Here is an 18,617-nt window from a genome sequence, read left to right on the forward strand (position 1 = left end):
CCAGATGGTAAAAAAAGTATCAATAAACCATTTCTTGCAGGAACCTCTGAGGATGTCTTGGAAACAAAGGACATCTTCTGCTTAACTTACCTCCTCCACATTCCAAGAGGTTTTTTGAATGAGAATGACCCATTTAATCTTCAACTGTCTACAGTAGACAAGGAAAATCATCCTTTTCAAGTTGTACCTTCTCTCCACTGCCTCTAAGGAGAGTTTAGATCTTACACACCTTTCTGATACATTCAAATATCTGCTTTAGTGAAACATCCCACAGGAGTTGTTTGAGCCCTACAGGGAGTGTATTTGCCTGCACAGGCTTCAGAGCTCCTCCTCCTAACATCAACACAGCCCACAGGAAAAGTCCAACAATTAGGTAAAGAACAAACATGGGCTTTTTTGTGTTTAATACATCATAGGTAAGGCTGCAGAAGAGGATGTGCTATAGACAGATAGAGCCTAGCTGAAGGAACATCAAATGCCAAGTGATCTCAGGGGCTTTTTAAATAGAGACATTCCGTGAGAATTATTTGTTGCCTCATATGTTGGTTAAGCATTTCACAGTTCATCACAGGGAGAGGAAGTGTACTTCTCAGTGACCCTTTCTTGGATTTCATCTGCTAGAGGCCAATATATAAGGAGCACATGAATGTTAGTGGTAAGCTGATTCTTGTGTAAGGTGGTCATTCATTCCTAGGCCTGAACCTTCTGTGGACCTCACAGTTAAATCATACCAAGTGGTCAGTGTTTCTTCATACTGTGTACAGTTCTGTCTAGGAAGGAATCCACTGTCTTGTAAGTCAGGAACTTTATATGAGAAGATCTTCGCTTTTGTCACAAAACTGGTTAGGAATCACTAGTTTTTGAGAGCACTACTTCTGGGGATTGCTGCTAACTACGTGCAAATTGCCTGCAGGGCCAAGACCAGGCCAATGTTGCAAGAATCATGCTTATCAAACCTGATTATTTAATTAAGTTGTTATATTAAGTGCATCAGGAAAACATCTAAAGGCGTTGCAATCAGTTTAGCATGATTTATGTCAAATGTGCATCTGGTGCATTTTCTTGTTGTCTAGAGGAGCAGAAGCAAGACCTATGGTGTATTCCTCCTCTAATCTGATTTAATGCTTTAGTATCTCCACTTTGTTTCCACTTGCCTCTTCTCATGGCTCTGTAAAGCTACTTATTGGATCTGTGGACTACTGGTTTACCTTGCCATCACTGATATTTTCAGTTGAAATCTTTCAAGAGTTGTGTAAAATGGGTTAATTTTTAAAATTATTTTCTGTTGTTTCAGTGACTCTTAAATATATTACCAGAATCAACAAGACTGCTCTGATTCAAATGTATTTCATTATCTGTGAATATTAAACATTCTTGGCATATGGCGCAAGTAGTCAGATAACATATTTACATAACTTGTCTACTGTTGAAAGTCTGACCTTGTCTGGAATTTCTTGTCAGTACACTTTTTTTTTCTCAGTGTGACATGTTAGATTAATCCTGCTTGTCAATTCTTTGTTCACCTAATAAAGGGTGAATCAGTATCTTTGAATCAGAATACTTGCATACATTTTTTCCCTAATACTAGGATGAATGTGCTATGGTTAGCAACAAAGACAAACGCATCTGTTATTTATTTTTCGAGTTTGAAAACTTGAACCACTGCTTAGTTATTCATACATAAATAAAACAGTTTAAAAAAACATACAGGGGAAAATATGCATAAACTCTCTGCCAGCAATTTCCAGACCATGGCCAAATTCCTAGTCCTTTGGAATCAGTATAGTCCAGGGATGATGAGAAAGGCATCCATTACAGAGTTGAACAATGCTAAAAATTTTGTGAAATGACTGGCCTGTGTTCAGACCTTGAACATGTTTACTGCAAGTAAAATTGCTGTTCCAAATATCTTGTGTCTCACAATGTTTGCCCTGAACTTGTCTACACACTTTTTCTCAGGTTGGACGTGGGTTTGGTTTTATCACAGGCACCTGTCTGGATTCCACCTTCACACTTGCTTTGTATCAGCTTAGTTCTGCTGACTTCCAGGCCCTCCTCCACAATTAGTGATGGTTTAGCTCAAGAGGGGAATCCCAGACTTACTGGAAGATCCTGGAAACCTTAAGTTTTAATACTATAATGAATTATTTTGCATTATTGGAAATCTAGTGTTGCTAGTATAAGTAATGAGCTGAAGATACACCTTTGCTCGCCCTTTTTTTTTTTTTAATGTAAAATGTCAGTCATTAAATACAGGAATAGCCCTTGGCTTCTTACATACAGCAATGCACCAGGGAGATTGTACATAATGCTTCGTTGGAAGCAACAGCCAGTTTTCCTCCCATTTTTTGTCTCATTCTTGCAAGAGATTCCTATCACTTGCACATACTTAACCACATCCACTTCTTGTGCTTGGTCCTTAGCTGCCCTGTCCAGGCCATTTTGAAATTGTATTTAATTTCCTTCTCCCAGGTTGGCCTATTTTGCTCGATACAGGGCCCTGAAAAAATGGGAAGTTTTGCCTTTGATGCATGTTAATCAGTTGAGGTTAAATCTAGAAGGGGCCACTGGCTTTCAGTTCACCTGTGAAGTTTATGCTACAGGTAATGTGGCCTAAACCCTTAAACTGTTTGCTAACAGTTTTCTAAACCTCAACAATTTCTGAAAGGCCCCAAAGGCTTGCTAGAAATTGCTGTGTTCTGAGAGTAGCTACAGATGGGCAGAGATGATCTTACACATACCCTGAAGATGGGAAACAGAGCTGATGGCAGAAGGGGAGTGTGCTGAAGCAGCGGCTGCATTGTTTCTTCTAGAAACTCCAACCTCGCCCAGGTGACCTGGCTTCATTGGCAGCCCTTGGTTATCCTCTGTGTACCCTGGAAAATGTGTGATGTTTTCCGCCTTTGCACTGGTACTTCCTTCTTGGAGTTGCAAATCAGGCCAAGTATTCTCATAGATACCTATACATGTAGGGAAAGAGATGATGATCCCTGTGTATGCAAAAAAGACAACGTGCTATTGTCATACAGCCCTATTAAAAATCCTGCAGACTTTTTAGGATGTGATGTATGTGTAGTGTACATGATGCATTTTCCATACAACTGTCACACTCTTAAATGTCCTGCTGCTTTTTCACAAGAGTGGTGTAATCTTACATGATAAAAACCATTTCTGTTCTATGGGTTTTTATGGGTTTACCTCTGCTGAACTTATAAAGTATCAGGAAAAGAGTCATTCAGTTTCAAATATTCAGAATCCATTAAAATCATCCTGCAGTAATTTCTTTCTTGTTGCAGATAGAGCATTTTAGAAGCATGAAGTAATATGCATGCTTTCTCCAGTGGTTATACCTTGTCTTATATAGTTGGTCCTCTGGAGGTGCCTTTCTCTGTTTCAGCTAAAGTGTTCTAAAAAAATGCCAGTCTTCAGTTTAAGGAAAGATAATAATTTCAAGTAGAAAGGACCAGGTTTATGTTGCTTCATGCTAGACAATTCCTTTTAGTCTTGTGAGATATTTCTGCTTTGGCTCATTCTTACACTCTGCTTTTACAGGATATAAATCAAGACTATTTGGGGAGTATGCCAAAAGCTTGTGTAGCACAGGAACTTGTACTGTCCTTCCTGTATCTCTTGCATAAATCTAATGACATCTGTAATTTAACCTTTCAGGAGTAAAGAACAAGTGCTTAGTAGATCCTGACTTTTTTGCTGGTTTTAATTTAACATAAGCCTTCTAGTTGATACGGATCTAATTTCTATGTGAAAGATCAAAGAAATAAATGTCTGTGGGCTTTGTGAATCTCTTACCTAAAATAAATAATGAAAACTCATTTCAGGTGATCTAGACAAATCATAGTCTTTATCTTCAACTGGGCCCAAGGAGACTGTAAATTTTGGGTATATCTGTTGGGAATGTAAGGACAGATTATGTTAAGTCATGTTGTGAATACATACTGCAAAGACCAGATTATGAAGAATTCGTGGGTCAGTGAAGCAGAAAATGTACATCTTTCAAAGAGACATAGATATCACTTGTCTGTGAAATAGCATTGAAAATCTAGATAGACCTTTTGGTTTTGCTTTTTTTTTTTTCACAATACTTAACACAGATAGAAGTTGTGTAATGTTGAATCGGACTCAGAGTATGCAGTAATTTCATATCTGTAACAGCTTTTTTTCTCACTCTTTCAAGGATTTATGAATTGAATAAGGTACAAGTTTTCAGTTTTTCATCCTGTCAGAGGATGTGAGGAGGTCAACAGCAGGATGTGTAAGAATGTCAGTTGGTGGTTTGTGAGAAGATCTCCCTCTCTCACTCTTACAGGCTTGGATGGTAGCAGGAAGAATTTGCTGACACTTTGTTATTGTTTTTATTAAATTTTGGTAATTTTTTTCAGAAAATATTGATAAGTTGCAAAAAGTGAGAAGGCTTTTCTTGAGCAAGATTATCTTGACTGAAACTCATTTTATCAGAGTTTGGTACTCTTCAAGTCTTGCCTCAGTCATCCACTTTCTTGGACAACTGAATAAGCTAATGACACAAAAAGGGGGTTTTGTACTAAAATATTTCTGCTAAAGGTAAAAGAACAGATTTAGTGCCTAGGCTTGCACATTTACACAAAGATTTATCATGTTAGTTCTGGTATAAACAGAGATGCACCTGAGTTGGCCAAAACATCAAAAAGGGTAATACAAAGGGTAACACTGTTGTCTTAGTTTAACACAATTCACAAGGTGGGGTCTCTGAAATAAGTTGCTTCCCCTTAGTTTTAACTTCTCCCCTTTCTACTAATAAGGAGAGACAAATATGAAGAGATGTAAGTGAAAAACAGTAATGGTTTACTTGACAAAAACAGCAATAATCAAGAAATACACAGGTGAACCGTTCAACGCACAGATGCGGAGGAGATCCCGCTAATTGTCATGGGAAGAACATGGACGAAATGCTGGAGAATCCCCTCCCTGGGCCACGCAGCCGAGGGAGAGAACGAAGGAAACAACACGGAGAACAAGCCTCCATTGTTCCAAAACGCCTCCCTCCCCCTCCTTCCCACCTCCCCTTCACCAAATGAATAACCAACGGGGAACAGGGACCAGTAAAAAAAAACTGGAATTTTTTTTTTTTTTTTGGTACCAAAGCAGTCAATGCTGCCGTGCTGCCTGCTCCAGGCTGCCCAGCAAGGACTGTGCCTGGCGCAGCTGCTGGCAGCGACTGGAGTTCGTGGAGCGTCTCTGGCCTCCAGAGCGGCGGCTGCAGGCAAGCCCCATCCTCTCCTCAGCAAAAGGCCGACGGTGGTGGCTGAAGGGATTGTGAAATGCTTGAGAGCCCGGAAAGAATGGAAGGGAGAGCTCCATGTTTCCATCCCGTTTTTAAAGTCACAAAGCACCCCTCCTCGTTTTGTAAACTGGGGTAAAACACAGAGGTTCTGCTTCTGACTCCAAGTCTTAAACAGACAATAAACTTGTGCGGGTTGATGTAGAGAAAGATTTTGGGTCAGCCCTAATGCTAAACTCCACCTATTATCTCTGTAACTAAGACAACTATTGATTTAAAATCTATGTCATAACATATATTTTGCTGAGGTTTTTCTCCTCTGTCTCTATTTCCAGACATGTAGAGCACAGATGCCGACACGTGCACTAGGTTAAACACATTTGTATTCTGTCTGGTCAAAGTGTTTCCAGTGCATGATTCGTCTGGCTTGCTTCGGATACTTTCTTTAGGGTTATTTGACTCCCAAGGTGGTTATTTTTATCTTTTGACTATTAATGGGAATCCAGATGCTTAGCTCAGATTTAGGTCTTTTTACGGACAGACTGGCTAATTCAACCTTCTTGTATAATTTCATTAATTTGGAATAATAATTATGATTTATAATTATGCATGCAGGTTGGTCAGGACAAAGGAAGCTGTTCTTTCCATAGAAACCACAGCCCGTGCGTTGTTCCTCAAGAGAATGAAAATATTTTCCACACAATATTTGCTTTTTTCACGAAGTCTGGCAGAAAAGTATTGGTAAGAAACGATACCACTTATGGCACCATTTGAACATATAGCATATTTTACAAAACATTTTGCATGGTTTAGCATGAAGAGCTGAAACAGAGTTCATTGTGGAACATATATAACAAAACTGATGATGTGCGGGGGGGACATTTAGTGATTGTAATTGGTTTTTTAGAAGTAAGTAGGAAATTTCAGGAAGTACAGTAGAAAGGGATTCAGCTGACATGGCAACACACACCTATCTAAAGTTCTTGGGAGTTGCTATTTCAATGCAGGAGTGCTGTATTGTAGCAGTTTACTATATAACTTAGTTTTCTGGTATGTTTGTTGTCACACAATTTATCATTGAATTTTTACCTCCTTTGCCTAACAACTTTTTCCATATTTCCTGTAGGACTGTGAGAGACCAGACAGATCTTGTTTAATTGTACACTGCAACTTAAGCTCACTACCTAAAGCAGAGTCCTGTGATATAAATATCTACATGCTGCTTAATACTGAGATACTCAAGAAGGTATGTGGTCTCCTTGTAGGTTGTCTTAAATGCAATTTAAGTATGCTTATGTGAACCAATGAACTCAAAACTTGCATTTCTTCCTCTCTTTACTTGTGTGTGAAAAATAATCATGATGTCAAAGAAAACGGATCTACTTATTAAGTGTATAGACGTGTTAATCCTAGTTCTTACCCATTACCAATTAAGATGGAAATAAATTTGGTTCAGAAATCTATACATTGAAAAATGGCAAATGAGACCCCTAATAAGAGTGTGTATGGTGTTAAGGATAGAGGTTTCTGGAAATGAAATTGATTTCTGAGAGTTTTCATTCTAAACAATGTGAGTATAAACTGCGATCAGCTATGTATTATCTTTCTGTGTAAACAGAGACATGGCAGTATTTTGTCATTTTTACTTCAAATTATTATTTGAAGATGCATTATGCACCACATTAATGCTGAGCTTACCATTTATGACAGGAAGCAAGTGGTTGTAAGTTAATTTCTGTCTTTTCTGAAGCCACTGAATGAGACAGCAAATCTTTTAAATTTTTTGTGATTTACTGCATTTTGACTTTTTTTCCTTTACTTACAAAAATGCAGACTCTAACTCTGGCAAGATATGTTGTAAGGTTATGAGGGAAAAAGATAATTGGAGGAGAAAGCTGATAACATAAGCCTATTAAAGTAAACCTGTCTTTGATAGTTGTTAGATTAAAAGCTAGTCAGAGAGAGCCCTTATTAGAAAACAGTTGCTAAAGTAATTAATAGCCCTGAGCTTTTCCAATTGAAACCAGTAAGTTTGTTAATGCTTGTTCATATTTGAAAACAGGAAGTACAGGCAGGGCCAGAAGTTCCAGGTATTTATTACATGCTTATAGAAATGCTGAAATATATAAACAAGTAACCGAGTGCATGCAAGATATGCTTCTTCGAAATTCAGGCTTGTGGATAGCCAGGATTCATCCCATCTGCTGGGTCCCTTCTAAGATTACTTTTAGCAAGTCTTCCTTTAAAAGACGTGTGTTTACACATGTTTGAGTATCACCAGTGCATGCCATTTTCTACTTATTACATACCCTTCCCAAGGCAAACCTCATACAAGTGACTAAACTGTAAGTCAAAAAGATACCTTATTGAAATGTGACTGTTAAAATGCAACAGGCATTTTATTGGAGAAATATATATTAACGAGAGGAATTGTACAATGAATAATTAAGATATTTGTCATGCACTGATTCAAATAAGAATTTCTCCCCTGGGATATATTGCAGTTTATATATTTTATAGTCGTTTATATTTTTGTAGCTTATTACAATATTGATATATTGTAGTTTATAATATACAGTTTCTGTATATTATTGTTCCGTTCACTTGAAAAACAAATGGGAACATTTTTCACGGCTAATACTGAGCCTGCCTGTGTCACTGGAAATGTTCTGCCTTGCTTTCATGATAAATGTGAGAAACATTAACAAATCAAAATATATGTTTTAAGTCTAACATACCTGATTTTGTTATAATCTGAAATAATGTGCCCAAGTATATCTGTCTGCTATGAGCCTAAAGTATATTTTTTCAAAACAGAGTTGTAACCAGGCTGGTACTTAACTGCCAGCCTAGCCTTCACTAAGCGTTGTCTGGGTGTATTTATTACACTGGCAAATGTTTGATGGTTTGTTGAGCTTTTTTGGTAGGGGGATTGGTGCCTTTGTTGTTGTTGTTGTTGTTGTTGTTAAGTCCAGCTCTTCTGCTTTTTACTTCTCAGGACAGTTCATCAGTCATCCAGTTTGTCACAAGGGCAAGGCTGCAGGTGGACCATGACCTCAGAGTTGTGGAGGTGCCCAATGGGAGCCCAGAAGAAAAACTAGTGAGTACACAAGCCTGAAGAGAAATGTTTCCTTTTCCCAGTGAGCTGGAAATCATTGAGAGCTCTATACAAACTGGAATTTGTGCCTGGGCTAGCCCACAAGAGTGCCCAGACTTTGTCTGACTAGACTAACAGTACTGTGAGCTGTGATTTTGTGGTTTGGCTCTCTGTGATAACCATGTCAACCGAGTGAATGATGCTATGTTGAACCAGAGTGATCTGTGTTGTACTAGCTAAAATACCCTTGAGCTATTAATGCAAAAATTAGGTTTTGCTTCCTCGTTTAAGGTTAACATTTGCTTTAATCTAATTCAAATTTCCCTTGAAAACTTAGAAGAGACTTGAAACCTCAGCAATGTCTTTTCACATGTGCCAGAATGAAATATTTAGAAGTGTTAATGATATTTTGGGAGCTGTGAATATGCAAAAGGGTGTCTAAACTTTCAGAAATTCATTTAACTTTTTTTTTTTCTTGTGCTGAGCTGTTAAAAATGTAGTATGAGCTGATACCACATTTTGTGTTGATCTCCCTCTTACTCCTGAGTCTTCTGCTCCTGCTATGTCTCCTACCTTTTTGGTGTCATCAGTCTTCTTGCCTTTTATTATCCAAGTCTGGCAGTTCACTGATCCCACTGTGTCTCAGTGTCCATTCACCTGACTGGTACCACACAGTTCACAGACTCTTGTCACAGGCCCCTACAAAGGGCTTAATCTGCATTTAAATCCGCATCTCAATCTGCAGCTTGCAAACCCAGCTACTTGCACCAGATGCATCCTTCAACAATCATGTCTGTAACTGTAGTCTTGAATTTCTATTTCATTAGACATGTCAGAAAAAGGAATTATTTTATATGATGGGAATTTCTTTTTTCCCTTCTGTTTTATTTTCTTTGTCAGGTTTCTCTACCATTTTCTACAATAGGCTTGGAAGTTAAAATGGAAAACATAGTTAGCCGTTGGTGGGATTGTGCCTTATAAGTGGCCTGCAGTCCTGAGTGTTAGTACATTCCTTGGCCTCTCCTGTAGCTTGCACGGAACACATTTTACAATTGTATGGCAAAATTTCATTAATGACTGAAGTAACACCTGACCATAATACCCATGCCCCAACTGAAATGGAAGAAGCTGGTATCCCTATGACAAATATTTTCAATTGTAAAAGGTTTTAGAATATCTAAAAATGAGAGGCACACTGTAAAGTGTGGTAAATTACTATTTTTGGATGTTCAAAATTTAGAATTTTTTTTTCCAGGAATGCAAGCTTTGCAGTATTTCATTGTTATCTTATGCTTAGAAAAAAAAGAAAACAAAATTAAGCCAAAAAAAGAAATTGTCCTTTTCCTATTCTCAGAAAGCATTTTGTCAAGCCTAGAGTTGCATTATGAAAGGCACTGTGTGTGTTGGGAAGCTATCTTGATCTTCAAACAAGAGCTTGCTTCCAGTTCCTGGGAAGCCCTACTTGTAAAAGAGAATCCTTGACATGTAGCCATGTAACATTAATCTGTAGTTTCAAGTCTTTTCTCATATGAGTGCCATTCCCTCTCTGCTTTATGGTATTTCCATTTGCCAGCTTCAGCATTGCTGTATGTTTTGCACAGGGTCATGTTCAGGCAAAAATATAAGATAGGGCTTGGCTCGAGATACTGATTTTTCTATGTTCTCTTCTTGTGGAATGCAGAAGGGAAGAGTAGTTGTTGCAAGCCACAATTATTTAGCTGGAAATAGAGACCTGAGAAAGAAAATGTCTACTCTCTTCCTTTTTAAAGTTCATCCTATACTCTTCATTGACCAGAGACTGCTGTACTGTAACCATTTGGATAGCAGCTCCTTCTCTACAGTTGTGCGTGGAATTCCTATGATACTGTTTATGACAGTGTTCCCTGACATTTCTTAGACACTTTATCATGCTAGGGTTGAAACCTATTTGCTTTCTATGGCTGAGTGTGGTCTTAGTAGCACATTTAAATGGTTCTTTAGGACCAGGTACCATTATTTCAATTGCCACTTTTACATTGTAGTGTATAGTATCAGAGTGCAAACTCTCTGTAAAGAAGATAAATGGAGACAGAAGACAAATGGAAATGGAAGGCTGATATTTCTTATGATAGTATAAGAAATACTAGTGGACCACCTGTATAAACCAACTCTTTCAGAAACTTCAATAGACAATTTGTAAGGGAGATGCAAAAGTGTATGTGAGTATCACTAAGTTGGGTAGCAGGCTGTCTTTGAAATTAACCCATTTTTAAAAAATACGCATTTGTGCAATTCTCAGAAATAATTTCTCCAGATTTGGATATGGTTTTAGATGATTTGTAATTATGTATTTCTGGTTATGGTTACAATAGGGTGTTTGAGCTCTTATATTACACAAATCACATGAAGAAGGTGATCAGAGTTTGGATTTGGCTCTGTGGTGACAGTGGTATTAACATACCATACCATAACAATATTAACATATTGTCTGAAAATGGTGCCATATTTTCTGGAGGCATACTTTAATTTCTTCATCATACAAGCTTCCATGAAGGTTTGACTCTCTTCTCAGTCTGTGAGCAAAATCAACAATAAGCTCCAGGAGAACACAGTAGTCAAACACCAGATCAAAGAGTCCATGCTTTCTGCTCGCTGCTTGTGTGCAGGAAGAGGAGGAGTGCTCTTAAGGAGCAGAAGGACTGCCTTTGGAAATGTGGAAGGAAGAATTAACTGGATTTTACTACAACAAAACTATCCAAATGCCTCTGAGTCTTCCTGTATTGAAAGTGAGGGAATTCAAAGGTGACTGCATGAAAAGGCAACCCCAGATAAAATGTATGCAAGTCTTGCAACACAGTGACCTGTAAAGCTTAAGGCTGCTGTCTGGTGCTATCCACTAAGTACAGGTATGCTCCATCAAGCCTTTGAACCTTTCCTGCATTCTGGATAGAGTTGACTGTTCTTTTATTTCCAGCTCAGTCACTCCAGGTTTAATGCATGTCCCAGCTAACCCAAAGTGTTACTGTATCCCCTGTCTATCCATGCCCACAATTGTTACTGTCTCTTTTAGACCCCTGCAGCCAGAAGCCTGAAAGGGGAGTTGGTGCCCAGGGCCTTTTAAAAGTTGGAACGCCCAGGCATGTATCTCTCTCCTTGTTTGGCTTGCCTTATTTGCAACAGTAGCAAGCGGAGAATCTTCATTTTACAATCAGAAAGTGTTTCAGAGTGATTCAGAGTTGATTCAGTGTGAATTTTGCAACACCTGTGGACAGTACTAAGCTGGGGCTGGTCTGTGCCAGCCCACCGTGCATCAGTGCTGAAAGTCTGTTCTTTCCTATCCTCCTCTTCCTTCAGAGTACGGACCCAAGGCAGCAACACCGAAACTGGCAGAGTCCAGCAATTCCTACCTGCCACTAGAACTGCTTCCTAAGCTCCTACTTTCATGGGAGGGTTTGCTGCCATTTTCACTTTGTCTGTAGAGCCACACACTCAGCTGTGGTGGCCAGCATCTTATGATGGGTCACTCTGCAAATCCAAGTTTCTCTATGTCTCTGGTGGGAGTCTGTGAGATTTAGGAATTTTGTATCTCACGATGGTTGATTTTTTTTTTTCCTGTTGTTGTTTTGCTTGCTAGTAAACTGGTGTTTTTTCACCTATGTCTACTAAAATTCGGTTTCTCCTTATTGGTAGAAAGGGATTAGTTAAAACTAAGAGGGAGAAATCCTTGTAGGGGGTTCATGTTAAATTGTCTTAAACAAAGACAATGCAACACAGGCAAGTGGTTGTCCTCCTTGGATTTTTTCTGCTCAAAAATTAGGTATGTTTATGTTTGCAATGATAAAACAATATATTTTGGGGAAAAACAATAAAAAAAAAAAAGTAAGTTTATGGTTGTGAAGCATTGGAATGTGTCTTTATATGCATAGCTCTACGCAAAGAGATTTAAATGTATATTCATGAACCTAAGCTTTAGCTGTCTGCCTGCAGCATGGAGGACTCCTGACTTTGGTCTGTTCTCTATGTCTGTGGTGAAAGGAGCAGCCTGTGCTCCTGGACAGTGTTCACGATGTTAGGGCTGTTTTTTTAGTGCATGTGGGAATACCTCTTCCACTCAGAAATCCACCACCAACCTCTCGTTTTTCAGAAACACTCAGCCTTTTAAGGTACCAGTTTTTCCCAGCTTACCTTTCTGATACCTAGCTGGAGCTTTCTCCAGCAGCTTTGAAGCTTCCTTGCCAGCAAATTATTTGCTGCCTTATTGTTTTCATCATGTTGAGTTATTAATTTTATTGTTTTACCTTTCCATTTCCTGCTATAACATTCCTTTTAGAGATTTTCTTGTCTTTACACTGCAATCTGTCAGGTAGGAACATGCACTTGGGTAAAGGAATTGAATACACACTAACAATAAAATACAGTTAATTTCCCAGGGATAGAGACAAGCTAGTTGCAAGGAGACATCAGGTTTGTATTTTTTAGGAAAATACTGCTCTTCTTAGTATATGTAAATAAATAAATATGCAAAAGAGATGTATATGCACATATGTACAGACATAAAGGAGAATAGTGTCTTTACTGGTGAAGTCCCCCAAGCATAATTTGAATGGAAAAGTCAACCAGAAATGCAGTGTGGTTTGAAAAACCAGAAATAATCTAGGTGATAATACAGAAATAGAATAGCATTTTTTTATAAGCCCATGCCTTCCATGGTGCTGTGGCTCATGATGCAAATGCATAAAATTCATTTAATATACATAAGCAAAAAGAAAATAAAAGTTTTCAATCTATATTTTAAATCAGCTTTTGCTGAGGTATGTTTGTTTTCTTTCTGAGTACCAGTGCAGTATCCTGTGACTCTTCTGCAAAGGGCTTTACAGAGTATGAATTTTAATTACTTTCAAAAATTCCTACTCATTTAACTCCACTTCTTGCTTACATGCTTTACTGAAATAAGGTGTTTTAAAACTTCTTAAAAACAAAAGTTCTGTTTCTTCATAATTTGTTAACCAAGATATAGCTATGAGGATATAGTAAGTGTTTGGCTCAGGTAGCAGATGAACTGGTAGATGCTCTTGTACATCTGGGTTTGACATTGCAAAAATCAGTGGTTGGGTGGAAATCTCAGTTGTTTTCCAGAAGGGCAGTTACACTGTATAAAGCCTGATTGAGGTGTGAGCTACATAAAACTAAATGACAACCTGCACTGTCTCCTGGGCTTCCCCACTTTCAACTCCTGCATGTACAGAGCAAAATGCAAAAGATAAATATGAAATTAAAGATCCTCATATGTCATCCAGACAGTGATGTTTTTCAGGTTTTTCCCTAGCATTTTATCAGAGTCTGAAAACAAACCAAATCCACTTTTGTGTTCTGTAACTGTTACATGTGCTTTCTGTCTGCCCCTACTGCCCTCTCTGGGATGTTTTGCCAACCCCACACCCCTTATCTTCAGTATCAATTACTCTTATCACTCCTGTCCTCTCTACAGGTGAGAGCTGTGGGAAATGTGCTGAGCTGGAGGCTGCCTTGTGCTGCCCAACCTGTTAGCCACCCTATAGAGGTTGTGCTGGTGGGGTGGAAAGGACAGGGAATTCAAGGTTTGCCCAAGAGTGGCTTTCAGGGTCAAGCAGCAGGTGGGAGATGGTGTGCTTCTCTTTAGTACCAATTACCCCCTGCCTCCAACCTTTCCCCCAGGGATGGCTTGCTTCCCTGGCATCCTGCCACTGGCTGTATTGCCTTATCTCTGATACTCCAGATATGCAATATACACTGTCTGTTCAGTCTGATTTGATTTGAGTTTGGCTTGGGTTTTTTGTTGTTGGTACCTTCTTCACCAAATCTCATTGCAGTTGCAGTGTATTCATGCAGGCTGATTTTGATAGCTAGGGACATTAACATGCATAACATCCCTGCTCCTTTCCAAACTACAAAGCCATAAATGAGTTTTTTAATGCATGTGTGTTGATTCCAGACTGCTAGAAGAAACCAGATAGATAAGAAGCTGTTGTTCTTCCCTGTTAGCTTAAGCTGTAACTGCAAAAGCTACAGCCAGGGTCTTCAGCCAGTGTGCTTCAGACCTGAAATGTGAAGCTCTTGCTATAGAGATGACATATGATTTCATCTCTACAGCTTATTCTGGCTCTGTCTTTTGGCAGGATGAAGTGCATATAGGTCTATTTTGCTGAAGGTTGTGATATGTTAACATTTGCTCACTGAGTAATGAAAGGGAACCACCAGAGACTGCTTGAAAGGTCTCTTCAATAGAGCTGGCAATACTTAAAATATAAGGCGTTCAGGTTTTTTAGAGTCAGAAAGAAAAGTAAAATTAATGTCTTGTTATCTAAGAAATAGTCATAAGACCTGTGTCTGTAAGATGTATGCTAACCTTAGCACCTGTGAAAACTGGACTGCCACATCAGATCATCTTTCCAAGCTGCTCAGAAGTACAAGAAATACAATATTGTTCAACTTGTTCATCAGTGACTTGGGGGAAGGGGCAGCAAGTTCACTGACAACACAAAGCTGGGAGTAGTGGCTGATACCTCAGAGGGCTGTGAAGCTCTTTAAAAGACCCCAAGAGTTTGGAGAGATGGGCAGAAAAGAAAGGTCTGAAGTTCAACGAAGGCAATTGCAGGGTCCTATGCCTGGGGAGGAATAAGCCCCTGCACCAGTCCAGGCTAGAGGCCAAACAGGTTGAAAGCAGCTCTGTGGAGAAGGACCTGTGGGTCCTGGTGGACAACAAGCTGTCCATGAGCCAGCAGTGAGCCCCTGTGGCCAAGAAGACCGATGGTCTCCTCGGGTGTATTAGGAACAGCATTGCCAGCAGGTGGAGGGAGGTGATCCTGACCTTCTACTCAGCCTGGTGAGGCACATCTGGAGTGCTGTGTCTAGTTCTGGGCTCCTCAGTAAAACAGGGACATGGAGCTCCTGGATCAGGTCCAGTGGTGGGCTACAGAGTTGATTATGGGAATGGAACATCTTTCCTTTGAGAAAAGGCCAAGAGAGTTGGGTCTGTTCAGTCTCAGAAAGAGATGACTGAGGAGGGGCCTCATCAATATATATAAATATGTGAAAGAAGGATGCCAAGAGGATAGAACCAGACTCTTCTCGATGCTGCCAAGCAATAGTGGAAGAGGCAACAGGAAGAGACTGATGCACAGGAAGTTCCTACTGAATATGAGGAAGAAGTTCTTTACCATGCAGGTGACCAAGCAATGGAACTGATTGAGCAGGGAGGTTGTGGAGTCTCCCTCACTGGAGATATTCCAGAACCATCTGGCTGCAATTCTGTGCAATGTGTTCTAGAATGACCCTGGACCAGATGACTCACTGTGGTCCCTTTCAACCTTACCCATTCTGTGATTCTGTGAAATGCCTGATAAGATCTCATCGATAGAAAAAAACAGTGTGTATAAATCAGCTATATTCAAATTATTCCTTCAGAAAAGCTGCTGTCTTAATCAGCATTAAATTAACCTGTGAAACTGAGATGAAGGTTGTCTGAGTACATCTTTATTGGAACACTGGGACAAAATATAGCGACCCCCTTTCTCTCATCTGTGCCTGTAATTTTCATGGCTGTTTGCTAACGCTACATGTACTTATGGAAACAGATAAATGTTTGTTAGTGGGATCTTGAGAATCTGTCCTTGTCCCATCTCCCACTCAAAGAAAAGCTGTTGCCTGCACTCACTCAGGATCCCCGTGGCTTTCTCTGAGGCTTGGAAATCTGCATGGTTGGAGAACCCAGGGCACCTCTGGCCCCTGTACCAGTGCTGCCATCTTCTTCCTTTTGCAGCCTTTTCTTGAATACCCACCTTCAAGATTCATAGAAGTTGCATGGTATTGCATTACCTTTTCTGGCTCATAAATGAAGCTGTTTGAACAGGGTTAGCAGTGAGTGAATGTATTTTAGGGGTCTTTCATTTATACCTTGGGATTGAATAATTCTATGTGACTGTAACTCCTGGATTTTCACCTACTTTTAACAGTTATTTTTTTAAAAAACCTGATTTAACAGTTCATATCTACAAAATGGTTTTGTCATTTCTAAGCAAAGATACTAAAAGTGGTTCTTGAAGGAGGGAGAAAAACTAGCTACTTTGTCTTGCAAAACAGAGCCAGACAAAGCAAATGAATTGCCTTTAAAAAATGCCCTGCTGCCTCTGCATTTGCTGGATATTAAATTGCAGAATTTAACATAGAAATAGCCCTCACTGAGGAGAGATGTTCTTGAGTTTTCCACTGAGGAACTAGTTTTGATTGAAATAAGAGACTGAAAATTCACATAGATAATGTAATACATAAGATGATGTAATTTGCTCCCATTGTCTTCTTGAGACAGATGATGGGAAGGCTCTTTGCTCTCTGTATTTCCCTGCCATGCATGCTATAGAAAAAGAGAGAACAGCTCCCAGCATTTCCAGAAGGACCCCATGACTGCATGTGTCCTTGCTCTCACACAATGTGTCTTGTAAAGCACAGCAGGGATGATTTGTATTTAATAGTGACATATGATTTGTCCAGTTTTTTTGGGGGGAAAAAGTAGTTAACAAGCAGGCTTGGTTTAAAAGATAAATATCTGCCAAGGTGGAAATCTTCCTGGAATGCAAAGATGACCCCTCCCTCCAAATTATTGTGACTGCAAAAATTTCAGGGCTTCCAGGCAAGAGTATGGGGAAAGGAATAACAGTTCTGTACTAGAATATATATTTGTAACAAGACAGAACAAACAACAATGATGATAACAGACTTTTCCCACCTGTTAAGCTATTTCTCATTTGGTGTAGTTACAACCATAACAGGGGGTGATGGTAACTCAGGTGAAGCAGAGAAGGTGCCGTACTCCCCTCATGGCTTCAGGGGGCACTTTGATGCAGGAGTGGGACCTCCCTGGTGGTGATACAAGCAGCTCAGGTGAGAGAGGGGAAAAGGAAAAGGAAAAGGAAAAGGAAAAGGAAAAGGAAAAGGAAAAGGAAAAGGAAAAGGAAGAAGAATAGGAATAGGAATAGGAAAAGGAAAAGGACTTCTCCCAGGCACCCACGCAACTGGTGATTGGTCTTTGGCACTGCTAATTGCAACCAGTACACACCGGGAAGGAAGGGAGTGCTTTATCGTGATGTTGCACTGTCATAGAGAGAAGTCCAGCAGGGGCAGCTCCAGCTTCAGGTGTCTCACCACGCAGTGGCTTCGGGGAGGGGGTGGGAAGGAACGACTCCCCCAGGCACCTGAGCGGACTGTGCTTGTCTCTCTCACTGCTGGCGAAGTCTCAGTCAGTGGGGCAGCCAGGACTCTCTCTGCTGCAAGCAACGGGCTGGCAAGCAGGTGGCAAGCAGAGCTCCATGGCAATGTAGGAATCACTGTGCAGAAGTCCTAGGTGAAAAAAACCCCATGACTGTCTCTAGTTCCAGCCGGGACACAACTCCTCCCACGCAGCTAAGAAACTCCAAACCCCTGTTCCTCGCCCTTCCCAAAACTATTTCAACGGTATTATCAGAGTGCTTGGCTACTCCTTTTATTTCTTAATCGCTGTCTATTTACCTAGAAAGCCATCCCCAGTATCTCCCTGACAACAAATGGGAAGAAACTCACTTGAGAAAGCCTAACCCACAGAAGCTCATCATGTATATTTCATGTGTAGCATCAGGGGGTTTGGCAGGACCAGAATACGATGAGTAAGACAAGCCATACAAGATGTCATGCCAATCTCTGCCAATCTAAGGGGTGGATTTTTTCACGCAAAACTTTGTGCACATTTGATGGCCCAGTACCTGAACAAGCTCAGTGCTGGGGGTTGGCAGGGTAAGTGTTACGCTGGAGCGGGGACTGATATTCTTGGTCTAACACATGACTACAAATCCACTTGAAAGCTTTATATCCTTTGGGAAAAATTGATGGAAAGCACTAAATTCCAACTGCATTCTCTGTTTGTTTGACAGATGAAATATGATCAGTGAGGCCACTGTACAATGTGTTTAATAAGATAAGTACAAGAGAAAACAATACAACTTCCAATTCTAAAACGATATTTTTCTAATTGCTTTGTAGGTGGTCTTTGAGGCTTTGCACAATCTGGAGCCTCGTGGGTATGTTGTCGGATGGATCATTGCCATCAGTTTGTTGGTGGGAATTCTCATCTTCCTATTGCTGGCTGTGCTCTTATGGAAGGTAAGGTAACAGATGCAACAAAAACCCAAAGCTAATCCCAGGGGAAAAAAAAACTTAAATTTATCATCCATTTTCTTTAGGAACTGTATAATTGTCTAC

The 18,617-nt window shown here is 39.9% G+C and overlaps 1 protein-coding gene across 1 annotated transcript in view; it reads left to right on the plus strand.

The window, feature by feature from the left end:
* Positions 1–18,617, plus strand: part of ITGA9 (integrin subunit alpha 9) — a 219,723-nt gene that overhangs the window by 181,052 nt on the left and 20,054 nt on the right. The window contains exons 24-27 of the mRNA XM_058833171.1: positions 5,891–6,016; positions 6,402–6,521; positions 8,274–8,375; positions 18,399–18,518. Coding sequence (XP_058689154.1) covers positions 5,891–6,016; positions 6,402–6,521; positions 8,274–8,375; positions 18,399–18,518 — 468 coding nt within the window. The remainder of the gene's footprint in view (positions 1–5,890; positions 6,017–6,401; positions 6,522–8,273; positions 8,376–18,398; positions 18,519–18,617) is intronic.

The sequence above is a fragment of the Poecile atricapillus genome, chromosome 2 (assembly GCF_030490865.1).
Source record: "Poecile atricapillus isolate bPoeAtr1 chromosome 2, bPoeAtr1.hap1, whole genome shotgun sequence".
In the NCBI taxonomy this organism is placed as follows: Eukaryota; Metazoa; Chordata; class Aves; order Passeriformes; family Paridae; genus Poecile; species Poecile atricapillus.